This window comes from Haliotis cracherodii, unplaced genomic scaffold, assembly GCF_022045235.1.
Source record: "Haliotis cracherodii isolate W230 unplaced genomic scaffold, xgHalCrac1.p SCAF_23, whole genome shotgun sequence".
Taxonomy (NCBI): domain Eukaryota; kingdom Metazoa; phylum Mollusca; class Gastropoda; order Lepetellida; family Haliotidae; genus Haliotis; species Haliotis cracherodii.
The window spans coordinates 4,004,441-4,019,901 of record NW_027266279.1 but is presented as its reverse complement, the minus strand read 5'-3'; the positions used below and the strand labels follow the sequence as shown (position 1 = coordinate 4,019,901).

At 40.7% G+C, this 15,461-nt stretch overlaps 1 protein-coding gene across 1 annotated transcript in view; it reads left to right on the top strand.

Moving 5' to 3' along the window:
- Positions 1–4,304, top strand: part of LOC139471647 (polyamine-transporting ATPase 13A3-like) — a 43,172-nt gene extending 38,868 nt beyond the window's left edge. Inside the window, exons 28-31 of the mRNA XM_071254057.1 lie at positions 1,252–1,397; positions 1,990–2,078; positions 2,814–2,897; positions 3,284–4,304. Coding sequence (XP_071110158.1) covers positions 1,252–1,397; positions 1,990–2,078; positions 2,814–2,897; positions 3,284–3,763 — 799 coding nt within the window. The 3' untranslated portion in view covers positions 3,764–4,304. The remainder of the gene's footprint in view (positions 1–1,251; positions 1,398–1,989; positions 2,079–2,813; positions 2,898–3,283) is intronic.
- Positions 4,305–15,461: the final 11,157 nt, after the last annotated feature.

Genomic DNA, 15,461 nt, shown 5'->3' with positions numbered 1-15,461 from the left:
GTTATAACGCCATCCTGGTTATAATGCCATCCTGGGTATAATGCAATCCTGGGTATAATGCCGTCCTGGGTATAACGCCATCCTGGTTATAATGCCATCCTGGTTATAATGCCATCCTGGGTATAATGCCATCCTGGTTATAATGCCGTCCTGGTTATAACGCCATCCTGGTTATAATGCCATCCTGGGTATAATGCCATCCTGTTTATGCCAATGCATTTTGGGACTGAAGATCCAATTTCCAGGTTATAATGCCATTTTCTTAATACGTTTTTAACACAAAATGGGCAATGCAGGTTGTGTGTTCCCCCTGGGAGTTGATAATGATAAATATATAGGGATCCTGTGACATGTACAGGGATCCTATGACATGTACAGAGATCCTATGACATGTATAGGGATCCTATGACATGGAAAGGGATCCTATGACATGGAAAGGGATCCTATGACATGGAAAGGGGTCCTATGACATGGAAAGGGAACAAATATATATATTGTTATTATCCCTCAATGAACAGTCTGGCATAAGTTTTTTTATAACAACTGGCCAACATGGAAGCATACCTGACATTACATTCAGATAATGGGTCCATGTAAATAACATTAAATTAAATTGGTGACCACATTTTCTGTGCTGGTAATGTGTTCCTCGAAGCTGAAAGAAACAATCTTCAGTGAAATGCAAATCTATTTTGTATTCAAGGAAGTTTTTTTAACGTTTTCAGGTACTATAAGCCACTATTACATTGGAAGGTTAGAAACTACAGGTTTTCATAAACAATAAAATGCAATGGTCATACTGGCTTCATTTTTATGCAAAAGTGTAATCGATTAAAAATATTCCAGTATGTCCAGTATGACAAATTCATACAATTTATTACCAGTATAGGTTTCATACAGATACAAAACTAATGTCACTGTTGTCCGTTTCTTGTCAGTGTTGTCTGTTTCACGTCAGTGTTTGTTTCTTGTCACTGTTGTCACTCTTGCATGTTTTTTGTCACTCTTGTATGCTTGTTGTCACTGTTGTCTGTCATGTGGTTAAAGCGTTCGCTCGTCACGCCGAAGGCCCGCGTTCGATTCCCGACATGAGTACAATGTGTGAAGCCCATTTGTTGTTTCCCCCCCCCCCCCCCCACCCCCCTTGATATTGCTGGAATATGCTACAAGCGGCGTAAAAACAAACTCACTCACTGTTATCACTGTTGCATGTTTCTTGTCATGCTTGAATGTCTCTCGTCACTGTTGCAGGTTTGTACCCTACATCGAAAACGAGGACGACAACTACGTCAGCTATGAGAACTCCGCTGTCTTTCTGGTTTCCTCGTATCAATATATCACTCTGGCCGTCGCTTTTTCCAAGGGGGCGCCATTTAGGAAGCCCATATTTTCAAACTGTAAGCGACACTTAGGAAGGTGGTATTATCAAACTAACAAAAGATATTAAATAGCTGGTATCTTCAGAACAGAGGGCAACTTTATTTTGCTGTGGCAGATAAAATGGCCTGTGAGATACACATCTGTGTTTACCTGTGCATGATTGGTTAGGAAAATGTCCTAGTTTTCACAATAAATTCTTTAAAAAAACATTGTCTTACTTCGAAGGATATGTTGATATTTAGTAGGTTGCATTATATAAGTATGTAGATTTTGAATATCTTTGAAAATAACAAATGAAAACATACCGGAATTCATTGACATTCTTTCATTAACAAGGTTGTGGGGAGGTTCCTCCCTTGTGATTCAATTTGTAAGAGGTAGCATGAGTTCTGACGTACTAGCTGGAGAGAATAGTTTGACTTATTTAATTTAGTTATTTTAACGCAATATAATCTGTATGTTTATACAATGGACAAAGCCCATACCGCAATATTGCTGAAATATTGCTAAAAGCGGAACGAAAATACATTATTAATTTTAATGAGGTGAATGTTCAGTGTTACTCCGGATTCCTGAAGCTGAGATAAGAGTTATTATGATTGATTCCAGACTTGTTCATCATGAACATCGCCATCTGTCTTGCCGTCTGCTTGTTAGTGACGATCCAGCCCCCACAGGGGCTAGCGGACATCATTGAGGTAGGCCCCGGGGTCAGGCTTGTCTTGAGAGGCACCTTCAGTTGTTCGGGTGACATGCTTGAATGTGTGTCATCATATCCCGACAGCTCATCTTCTCAATCACTGGTTTATCTCGTGATATGTTAAATATAATGTGATTTCGTATCTCCTACTCTGCTTATTCTGTGGAGTGACTGCACGTAGTATAACGTGTGGGAGTGTGTGGTCTGTTCTGGTTGATTAGCGTTGTTACAATGGATGTGAAACCCGAAAATCTTGTGCATATGAATACTTTCTTAGATAGCTACATTGTATATTTTCTCAATCACAAATTTGAAAATTGAGGCATTCGTCTTGTCGAAATGGATACGGCGATAATAACAGTTATATTTTCATCAATATTCAACAAGTTTTGCATTTTTCTGTTAGTTGGATTCAGTTGTCATGTCTGACCGAATGTTTGTGTCACATCTGCGAGAATTCAGTATGAAAGAAAGTGCTACGGAAAATTACGGATAAGCTTGTGTATTTTACAATGTGTTTTCATATTTGCTGGTTAAGTTAGTAATTGTAGCATATTTTTTAAACCTACGGTTACTGACATCGGGTCACAAAAATATTTCCGGGGATAAATTGACAACAACAACAACCGCAATAGCAAACGCATAATGGTTATCTCCTTATCTGTATATTTAGAGACAATGAATGTGGTAATCGCTGTTTTTTCTTGATTACATTGTGTCTCTGATGTTGTAGTTGCTGGCGTTCCCGTCCATACCCTACGCCATGGTGCACGTCGGCATTGCCCTCTTCAACTGCCTGCTTTCTATCCTGGTTGAGGTCAGTAGTCGATGTGAGGGACTGAATTTTGAACAGTATTTCAGTAAAACAGAGCGTGTCAGCTTAATTTGTAAGGAAATCCTGAAGCGATGCAGGGCTTTAACCTCTTTGGTCTGTTTGTTTGTTTGCTACACACGGCAATATTACATCTCTATGAGGGCATCTATCCACTAAATCGGGATAAGATGGCATGCATCAAGCAAGTCAGTGAGCCTGACCGCCCGATCCATTTGGTTACCCCTAACGACCAGCGTAGGTTGCTGGGAATCTGTTCCAACTCGGAATCCCAAATGGGTTCATATAAAATAACATATGCTCCTCAATCGATCAGATAAACAGGTTAGGTGACAACATAAGTGATATATCCTCTATTTCTTTGTCAACAGACCTACGTGATGGACAACACATCTCTCCATGAAAGCTGTCGAAACTTCTTCAAAAATTCTCTCCCTTCCGCGCAGACCAAATATGCTGCCATTGAAGAAGACATAGCAGGAAATCCCTCATGGCCGCCAGTTAGTCAGTCAGCCGTCAGTCTAGCAGTGGTCTTCCAGAGATTGGACAGTGCTCACCACGTCCCGAAAGATCTCAACACTGCTCCCGGGAAAGAGATTCTGGAGGATCTCATCGAAGACTCGGACGCGGAGACGCGGAGTATCAAATCTCTCAGCGGGGTGACCCCGGGTCATACCCAGAATGCAGCAGCTAGTTACACCCAGCGACAGTTATCGACAGAGGTCGGGCATCACTACACGGAGCAGTTTGAAACTCCGCTTCTGTCTGATGGCGCTGCAAATTCCAGTGGTGGGATAGATAATCCGGTGGTGACAAGTTTTGATGACGGCAGGTACACCACATCCTTGTGACCCGTCGTGACCTTGACCCCTGACATTTACTCACATGGGCCATAATCCTCATAGTCGAACTTTTTTTGCAGAAATACAGATCTATAACAAGCCGTCACTGACATAATTTACTCATTGAACAATACTCAGAGCATTAACGTTGTAGTCAAGTTGTATGAATCAAGACCCCAGCACGAGTTGATCATTTGTTTCAGACTTTTTCAATAGACATAATCATATCGACACTGCTTATATAACAGTATTGGCCATGGGGACAGTGTGACATACATGTGTTGAAAAGTGATGCCATTTTTAAAAACATGACTGAAAAAAATTGATTGATGTATGTAGCTCCATATGTCTATGGCATGTTGCAATTGAGCTTTTTTCTATTGTGCTGAATTTCCAAACTATTTCTCTGTCAGCCATTGTCTATTTAAGTCTGATCTGATCTTTGACATTTATTGTTTTGCTTCAGTTCTGAGATGTCAGAGGTGCCCGTAGAAGGTACTGGTCATGTATTATAGGGGAGGACTGCCCATAAGACTGGTCATGTATTATAGGGAGGACTGCCCATAAGACTGGTCATGTATTATAGGGAGGACTGCCCATAAGACTGGTCATGTATTATAGGGGAGGACTGCCCATAAGACTGGTCATGTATTATAGGGAGGACTGCCCATAAGACTGGTCATGTATTACAGGGAGGACTGCCCATAAGACTGGTCATGTATTATAGGGAGGACTGCCCATAAGACTGGTCATGTATTATAGGGAGGACTGCCCATAAGACTGGTCATGTATTACAGGGAGGACTGCCCATAAGACTGGTCATGTATTACAGGGAGGACTGCCCATAAGACTGGTCATGTATTACAGGGAGGACTGCCCATAAGACTGGTCATGTGTTATAGGGGAGGACTGCCCATAAGACTGGTCATGTATTATAGGGAGGACTGCCCATAAGACTGGTCATGTATTTTAGGAAGGACTGCCCATAAGACTGGTCATGTATTATAGGGAGGACTGCCCATAAGACTGGTCATGTATTATAGGGAGGACTGCCCATAAGACTGGTCATGTATTATAGGGAGTACTGCCCATAAGACTGGTCATGTGTTACAGGGGAGGACTGCCCATAAGACTGGTCATGTATTACAGGGAGGACTGCCCATAAGACTGGTCATGTATTATAGGGGAGGACTGCCCATAAGACTGGTCATGTATTATAGGGAGGACTGCCCATAAGACTGGTCATGTATTATAGGGGAGGACTGCCCATAAGACTGGTCATGTGTTACAGGGGAGGACTGCCCATAAGACTGGTCATGTATTACAGGGAGGACTGCCCATAAGACTGGTCATGTATTATAGGGGAGGACTGCCCATAAGACTGGTCATGTATTATAGGGGAGGACTGCCCATAAGACTGGTCATGTATTACAGGGAGGACTGCCCATAAGACTGGTCATGTATTATAGGGGAGGACTGCCCATAAGACTGGTCATGTATTATAGGGAGGACTGCCCATAAGACTGGTCATGTATTACAGGGAGGACTGCCCATAAGACTGGTCATGTATTATAGGGGAGGACTGCTCATAAGACTGGTCATGTATTACAGGGAGGACTGCCCATAAGACTGGTCATGTATTATAGGGAGGACTGCCCATAAGACTGGTCATGTATTACAGGGAGGACTGCCCATAAGACTGGTCATGTATTATAGGGAGGACTGCCCATAAGACTGGTCATGTATTACAGGGAGGACTGCCCATAAGACTGGTCATGTATTATAGGGGAGGACTGCCCATAAGACTGGTCATGTATTATAGGGAGGACTGCCCATAAGACTGGTCATGTATTACAGGGAGGACTGCCCATAAGACTGGTCATGTATTATAGGGAGGACTGCCCATAAGACTGGTCATGTATTACAGGGAGGACTGCCCATAAGACTGGTCATGTATTATAGGGAGGACTGCCCATAAGACTGGTCATGTATTATAGGGGAGGACTGCCCATAAGACTGGTCATGTATTACAGGGAGGACTGCCCATAAGACTGGTCATGTATTACAGGGAGGACTGCCCATAAGACTGGTCATGTATTATAGGGAGGACTGCCCATAAGACTGGTCATGTATTCAGGTCATGTATCCGTATGATCATCGTTTCACACATGGACCCCTTCATTCACATTTAGTATATTTAATTTCGGGCACACATCAAAGTTCTTTGTGAAAAGGGAATTTGCTATTTTATTGAATAATAGAACATACTTATCTAAAAAAATATAGTATTGATTGACATTTTCATTTCAGATATATTATTATTATTATATAATTGTAATTATATTCAAACATATTCAAGAAGTCAATCAAGCCTTTTTAAGAGTGTTTATGCCCTATAAATATTAAATATTAAAAGTCACGCAAAATTGCAAAATCGGGATACGTATCGGATCGTGTACAAAGTATAGGGAGATACAATCCTGGGTTGTGTCGTGACATCCATTGGCTGACGTAGAAAATGAACAAAGCTGCATTGTTAGTTTGAAAAGAATTCGTTTATATATCTTTTTATACATGTCACATTTAGATTTATTTCTTAATTTATATTGAAATTTATTGACATGTTACTATAAAATTATAAATAAAAAAGACATTTATCATGACATATTTGTCATTACTATATATTCATAACTATTCTATATTTATTCAAACATAGTATTTCATCTTTTATAATGACCTTTTGGTGCGGTGGGTAGTCTAGTGGTTAAGGCGTTCTCGCGTCACGCCAAAGACCCGGGTTCGGTTCAAGGGTACAATGTGTGAACCCAATTTCTGGTATCCCCTGCCGTGATATTGCTGGAATACTGCTAAAAGTGGTGTAAAACCAAACTCGTTCACTCATTATAACTTATAATGACGAGTTCGGTAACCGGGAAAGTGAGGCACATTGTCCAGGTACTCCAGCAGTGACTTGGCACCGTCAGCCAACTGACGCTTGAAAATGCAACGATCATGTTGTCAGTTCCACTTGGTCTGATTGGCCACCTTTTGAAAAAACCCATGTACAACAAGTGCTGACCACCTCGACCTTCACGAATAAACTTCGCGTTTGCCATGGTGAAAAGGTTGTCCACTAAACATTGCAACATATTTATAGGCAGTGAAGTACCTGTGAACGCTGGTTCATCTATACCGGGCCCTCTACACACACAGACTATAACGCCATCTTCATCCAGGCAGTACAGATGAACACGAGACAACAGCATAGAATATTTAACTACTCTACAGCAACACCACCAGCCAAACTTACCTCCTTTCATCTATCCAATTCTCTAAAACCATGTCGGTCATTTACAGTGTTGCGGTCGACGCAGACATCCGCACATCAGACTCTCAAACACCACAACGCTCACGCCACAACGAAACCAAAGTTACATACCATAATGGGGACCAAAATCCAACACCAATGGAATCCCACAACACATCCATCCGCATCCATAACGTCCCCAAAAACTTCTAAGAACCTTATTAAAGCTATGTAATTTAGATTAACGAAACGGCCAGGTTCCTTCATCACGGAACCAGGCCTTGGTCATCCTAATATCAGAGCCAAACTAACCGGCTGATGAGACAAACTTTTATCGACCAATCTCCCTTATCTCTCTTTTATGCAAAACAATGGAAGCCATGGTTAAAAACCGGCTCAGGCACTATCTAGGCAAAAATAAACTAATAAACCAGGAACAGAGCGGCTTCACCAGGTCGCTCTACTCTGGACAACCTCACCAGCCTTGAGCAGGATATGAAAGCGGACCAGGTGTACCGCCACTATACAAAACGGGCTTATCCAAAAACGCTTAAAACTCAGGCCTCTGGACAAATAATTAATTACATCCATAACATTCCTCTCACACCGTAAAATAACCCTGGCACGCAACATGGTAGCATTCTAAGCCCCACTCTTTTCAATATAATTGTACATGACCTCTTGAGGGAATCTCCCCCAAAGTAAAAACCTCAAAATGTCAATATTATAAACACGCCAAAAAGCCACACAAAAGCATAAACATGTGAAAAAACTACTCCAGCAGGCACTAAATGAAGTCCAAACATGGGCTCATTAATGTATTTCTTTCTCTAAATGCCGAAAAAAACATTGGCTTAGTATTTAAACATAAAATAACCTGCGCCCAATTGCCCACTTAATTTATCTACAAAATAATCCCATCAAATTACAAACCAAACTCCTAGTACTTACCTTTGATGAGCATCTCATCTGGGTTGTCCACACTAAAAATCTAATAAATAGGTGCAAGAAGGACGTCTTCGCGGCCTAATTTATCGGCATTGCTACAGCATTACAAACAATACCAAAAACCGACCTACACTAATAAACCAAATATTGAAAAGCACACAACGAACTACCCAAGGAAAACAAGTAGAAATCCTTTTAAATCCCTGTCCACGTCGGACTGTTTAGCCGGCCCTAAAGCTACCAGAAATAAGCTTAAACCTACCGATATCTGAAAGCGACAACAAAAGATTTTCCAACAGTGGCAAACTCAAGTTGTCAACTAAAACAGATACTTCAAAAGCCACTCAAAAAACTAAAAATCTACCATAAATCTGAAAATATAGACGGGACAGGCGTGAAATACAAACACGGCACACAGCACTACACTCCTACCTACATAAAAGTAAGAAACACCAAACGGGCAAATGCACACACCGCAACCAAACAGAAACACCTGAACACGCACAACAAACAACCCAGAAGGACGCTTTAAAACACCCTGAACATCAACACACGCCTAACATCACAAACACTCCTCAGCCCATTAAACCGCGCACGCACGCACGCACGCACGCACACACACACACACACACACACACACACACTCACCTTTTAAAGCCCAAGGCAGTTCCCTACATAAACCAAAAACAACCATGACAACCAACAAATAATTTTAAGTCATGTGATCCAACTTAAACAGTGTTTTAACCAGGGGAATGATGCAATAGACAACAGGATTAAGAAACTGGAGAAGAAATTCGAAGATGAAGTTTTGACATTGAAAAAAACTATCTACGAGAAGGAAGTACAGGTGAATGAGTTAAAAGATAGACTAAATGAATCAGAAAATCGACGAGCTGAACTCAGAGCTGAACTTAAAATTAGTGGCCAGGAAAACAAATGCTTCCGGGACCATATCCATGAACTGGAAAGCGAAGCATTACGCATGAACTACTCAATTGATACTAAACTAAAGTTCATAGAAACGAAGGTCAGCAATATGGCGTCTAAACTGAATACTTCACATACCCCTAATAGACCTAAATCAAATGGAATCATTTCCACAATAAATGAAGTCCAACCAATTGTAATGCAAGCTGAACCTGGACCAAGAACCAGAGAAACTTTACCGGATCCTAATGCAGGTGCCCAACATAAAGTAAATAATGACAAACCAAATAAAGACGCCCATATGATACCTACAGAAAATAGACAGCAGACAAATGAAGTTTATATATCATCAAATCCTGGAATATCAACATCGTCAGATAAAGGTGACAACTGCCTTGATCTTACCAACAAAACCTATCTGTACGACTTTACTTATAATGGTGAACACAGTGATAATGATTCTTGGAACTCTGTGAGACGAAGACAACGAAGCAAAGACAATGATGCACGTGAATCTGGAAGTAAACAAGCTGGATATGAATCTTATCCTATTAAATCCTTAGCTAAAACCTATCGAACTCTTGAAGGTGTACCAAGAATGCGGACCAAACGGATTGTGCTGTATAACCGAATGCAGTATATTATATCCGCCCCCGACCACGGTACACCATCTCGTTGTCCCCGACCACGGTACACATTCTACCTGTCCCCGACGACGGCACATCATTTCCCTGTCAAGCGACTGCAGTATATTATATCCGTCCCCGATCACGGTACACCATCTCGCTGTCCCCGACCATAGTACACCATCTCCCTGTCCCCGACGACGGCACATCATTTCTCTTCAACCGACTGCAGTATATTATATCCGTCCCCGACCACAGTACACCATCTCCCTGTCCCCGACGACGGCACATCATTTCCCTTCAACCAACTGCAGTATATTATATCCGTCCCCGACCACAGTACACCATCTCCCTGTCCCCGACGACGGCACATCATTTCCCTGTCAACCGACTGCAGTATATTATATCCGTCCCCGACCACCGTACACCATCTCGCTGTCCCCGACGACGGCACATCATTTCCCTTCAATCGACTTCAGTATATTATATCCGTCCCCGACCACGGTACACCATCTCGCTGTCCCCGACGACGGCACATCATTTCCCTGTCAACCAACTGCAGTATATTATATCCGTCCCCGACCACGGTACACCTTCTCCCCGTCCCCGACGACGGCACATCATTTCCCTGTCAACCGACTGCAGTATATTATATCCGTCCCCGACCACCGTACACCACCTCCCTGTCCCCGACGACGGCACATCATTTCCCTGTCAACTGACTGCAGTTTTTTATATCCGTCCCCGACCCTATACGCCATCTCCCTTTCACCAACTACGGATACACCGATAAGATCTTCGGAATAGGTCTTCAGGAACTCATGATTGTCGTTTGTGGCGACTAACGGGATCGGGTGGTCAGGCTCGCTGACTTGGATCATGCATGTCATCTTTTCCCAATTGCGTGGAACGATGCTCATGATATCAATCACTGGAGTTTCTGGTCCAGACTCAAATATTTACATACCGCCGTCATATAGCTGGAATATTGCTAAGTTCAGTGTTAAACACCAACAAACAAACAAATCTTATTCCAATTGCCTGAATTGATGCTCGGAATGACAAAAACTGGATTGGCTGGGTCCAGACTCAATTATTTACAGTGAGTGCAGCGTCGTACAAAATAGCGGGACATCCTATCTTAGTCCTCTCAACAATTATCTACTGGTAATTAACATATCCCGATTTTGTTTGTAAAATAGTTGTATTGTTGTCGAATGAGTTAATACAAATAAAAGGTAGATGGCAGTTATACCGAACTAAGTACCTTCAGCATGAGACATTTGATGAATGTTTGTAAATGTTAACTGTCATTAATGTTAAAATGAAAATATTAAACTATTTACTTGCATGCATTGTGTAACAAAAGCTAGGCTAGCAATTAAGTGTTATTGTTATTGTTATCATTGCGTAGAAATAACCTTTAAAACTGTAGACACCATGCACAAGAGATTGAAGTAGACCGCGTAATGACACGGGTCAGAATTGGTCCAGAACACATGTGAGCCGTTGTTCAAAACAAGCCCTTAGACTGTCGTAAGTCTAAGCTAATGTTTGGGATTTACGATCACCTCAGCCCTCCGATCGCTTTGTCCAACGGCACAATGATCTTCAGAGGTGACTAAGTTGGGTCAAATAGCTGAATGTTGTCGTTAAAGCGTTCGCTCGTCACGCCGAAGACCCGGGTTCGATTCCCGACATGGTTACAATGTATGAAGCCCATTTCTGGTGTCCACCGCCGTGATATTGCTGGAATTGCTGAAATCGGCGTAAAACCATACTCAGTCAGTCGTGTCCCAATGGATTGGATCGTTGCTAATTTTTCAATCACTGGTTTGCCTGGTCCAGATCCGATAATTTACAGAACGCTGTGATTACTGTCTTCAGCGATGAGCAAATAACATCCATTCAGTCATTTAAAGTTATATATAGAGACAACTGTGACATTACTGAACGTGCTGTTTAGAAATCGATATTTGTTAGATGTATTTGATGACAAATGAAACAGGATACACTTGAAATTAATTGAAAGGAATACATTATTTCCTCTAATATTTTACAATGTCAGTCAAACAAAAATCTTTTAGCGCCATAAACTCGATTACCCCAGAACCGAAGCTCGCATCGCTTTATCTTTTAGAGGGGTTATATTCTCTTTGGCTGGAGTTTGGGTCCAGATTGGCAATTTTATATCTGAAGGATAAACACCAAACCCGAGTTTTTATATTTTCGATCAAAACCGAGAAGGTGTTTATCCAACTTAAAAACGGCATAAATGAAAAAAAAGTGATGTCTAAATACCAGAAACAATTATAAACATTGGAAAGCGTTACAGTGAAACAATAGAGGTAACGCGGTTTTAGATGAAAATGCGATCTGTCATATGACCACGAGTAAGCGAAAGCGCACGTGCAGCATGCGTACGACATAAAGTCATAAGTGACACGCCTGTTACTGGTGTGGGAAGAATGTTGTTGGAGATGGCAAGACGAACGTTCAATGAATGAAAGCCACCTTCGTAAATATTTTTTTGAAGTTCGTTGTGTTCGAGGCGAGAAAACAGGAAAATAGTGTCTACCCTCCACTCCCCTCAGCGTTTGAGAAACAGGATTATTTGACGACTAATTCATGGAAGCTCCTGGACGCCGTCATGACGAGGTCCGCTTGAGGTCGACGTGCTGTATCACGGAAAGTACCTATTTCGCTACATGTAAAAGTACCTTGTGGGTGGGGAATGGGAGATCGGCACAGGATTATACTAAACTGGTGAGTTTTATGTAATATATTACATGTAACCAGAGTGGTTTAGGTGAATGAATCACTAAACACAGGTTCATTTGTTGATGACAGTTGTTTAATACATAAATAAACAGAGACCCTGTGAAAATAAATACACAGAGTTAAAATATGCACAATACCTACACATACAAATAATTCATTACATTATAACTTATTAACAAACATTAGAATCTTATATATGTTCATATACATTGATATGATCCATCGTAATTAGCATGATTAGTTTTATCTTACTGTACTCTAAATATTACAGGAGATTTATCATATAATAAATTGACAAACATAGTTGATCAATAATGGGAGAATTATGACAAATGCATTAATACATAACACACAATTTCAGTACATATCACTGTAAATACATACAAAATATAGATGTCTTCACCAGGTGTATGGCACTGTGCCCTATGATGTCACAACATCAGACATTTGCTTTACCGGGACACACCTGAACATAAATATATATATATATATATATATCATGATTACAGTGTAACATATTACATCAATATGTTTACATACTTAGATATATACAATAACCATAAAATATATATTCTAATCACTCACCTCATCGTACAGACATACATTCATACATTTGCAGTTAGGTGCAGAACTTTAATTTACAGGTAAATAGCTCCAGTCTATCAATAAATGTACTCATTATGCTTTGTTACACAATAAGTTAAGTAATATCAACATGAAAATGCTAGTTAAGATTATCTATTATAAACATACTTACATACTTAAAGTATTTAAGCAAATTTAGCCTAACTACATTTATCTGAATACGATGGCTGATATGATACATATTTATCACACCTAACAATATAAGTACTATTAAAAGAAGTTAAGAAACATACATATGCACCTTAACAAACCCTTCAAATCACTAAATAAGAACACATAAATATACAATTCAAACAAACTAACCTGTGACAATTGACTGAATTATTTCAGCGATGAACCGACAACTTGTCTCCAAACATAGTCAAATACAAGTGTAAATTCAAACTGACCAGTCCCATAATGCACCCTGTCACTGAAAGTAAGGGGCTGGGGCTGGGGCTGGGGCAAGGCAAGACAATAGAGACCAGAGAAACAATAGAGAAGGCAAGCGCAAGGGTGGCTGTGCTATTGTATTAGTGAAGCAGGTTAAATTGGAGGGTAGAATTAAAATAAGAGGTGACCTTAAAATACACTTGATGATATGTACATAATTACATACTACTAAATACACGCAAAAAGTTAGGGATCTTGAAATAATGAATAGTGGGAAAGGACAGTATCCATTGAAACTTTATCTGTTTTAAACATCAAAAGGATTTACCCTTCAAAATGTACGAATACTTTTTTCATATCATGTGTTTACTGTGCCTATAACTTCGGCACGTTTGTATTAACATTGCTTTATCTGACTGAATTGTTAGTTAAACACCACTTGGCAATGACAGAACGTCTTTTTAAGTCCCTCTAATTTTCCTTGAAATGTAAATATCACAAAGAAAACGTGGGTCACCGGGACATGGGGGAATTAACAATGACATTATAATTTACTAATATCAAGACGAATAGTTCATCCTTTTATGAACAGGTATATTACTTTGTGCTTTAAACGTAGTAGGTGTAGTTTGGTAGCTTATCGTTCAAGTTACTCTTTTCTTGATCAGGGCTATGATTCTTCATGCATGGTCCATCAACATGGGCAAGGATATATATGTGATTGATGAATGTGCTCGGGTAAGCCCGGGGGGACGGGTGGCCCAGTCGTCTAAGGCGCCGCAATTAGCTGTGCAGAGTTGCGTCCCTTGGGCACGCCAGAAACCTGTGAACCTATCCCAGTTCGCTCCGATTATGTTTCTAGGTTTGTCAGCACCACACCCGTGCTCGTGGGTTTCACTGAAGTGGTAAACGTCTGAGACCTGCATCACTTCGGGCTTTCCTCCCACATTAAGCTGACAAGTCGCGATATAACTGGAACACTGTTAAAAGCGGCGTTAAACCCAAATCACTCACTCACTCAGGTTGGTCCAATATGAATTGTATACATAACCCCAGTCGCCGAAAGAGATGCACGTGCCTGATGCACAGTGAACATATTTTCCAGTTTCATAAAAGAATCCAATCAATGTGATATTAGAATACACATGTTCATTAACCTATTGACGCTTGTTGGCATATGTTTATGTTTGACACCCTATATACCAAGGTGACCCTTCAATAAAGAGGCGAGTGTGTATTTGAAGGAAAAGATTTACCTGCACTGTCTAAAGCTAAAGTATGGGGACTTCCTCCCACCCCTGACATTGAAACAGTCCATGATCGTTAATGTCTAAACGATTCGCTGTGCAGAGCTGCGTCCCTTTGGCACGCCAGAAACCTTTGATTGTGGGTTCGAATCCCGGTTCGCCCCGATTATGTTTCTAGTTTTGTCAGCACCATACCCGTACTCGTGGGTTTCACCGAAGTGGTAAACGTCTGAGACCTGCATCACTTCGGGCTTTCCTCCCACATTAAGCTGACACGCCGCGATATAACTGTATATAACACTGTTAAAAGCGTCGTTAAACCCAACTCACTCACACTCTCATTTATAGTAGCTCGCTGAATTGCAAACTGGGTTTCTATTAAGATTGTACACTATGTACAATGAAAAGATCATAAAGTGTTGGTTGAAAGGCAGTTGTCAATATTTAAGCGCAGTGACTGGTAAACAATGTTGAACCTCTAATGCTAAATTAAATGCCAGTTGTTGTAGTAATGCAGGATAAGTGTACAAATTTCAAAAAGTATCTAGGATTTAACTAGCTTTCGGTGGTATTTGTTTGTCTGCAAGCTATTTGGAATAATGTAGTATTTGTTTCTATTTTAAGCAGCGATGTATTGTCATCAACTTATAAAATGGTAGACTAGAATAAATTACCTAAATAAGGACTGTATTTTTCAATACAAGAATCTTTTGGCTTGTGTAAAACACATTGATATAGTAAAATTTAGAAAAGACTCTTATACATGTACAATGTTTTTGCTCTAGCCATTCACTTTTGTTAGAAGGGGGCACGGGTGGCCCAGTCGTCTAAGGCGCCGCCATTTGCTGTGC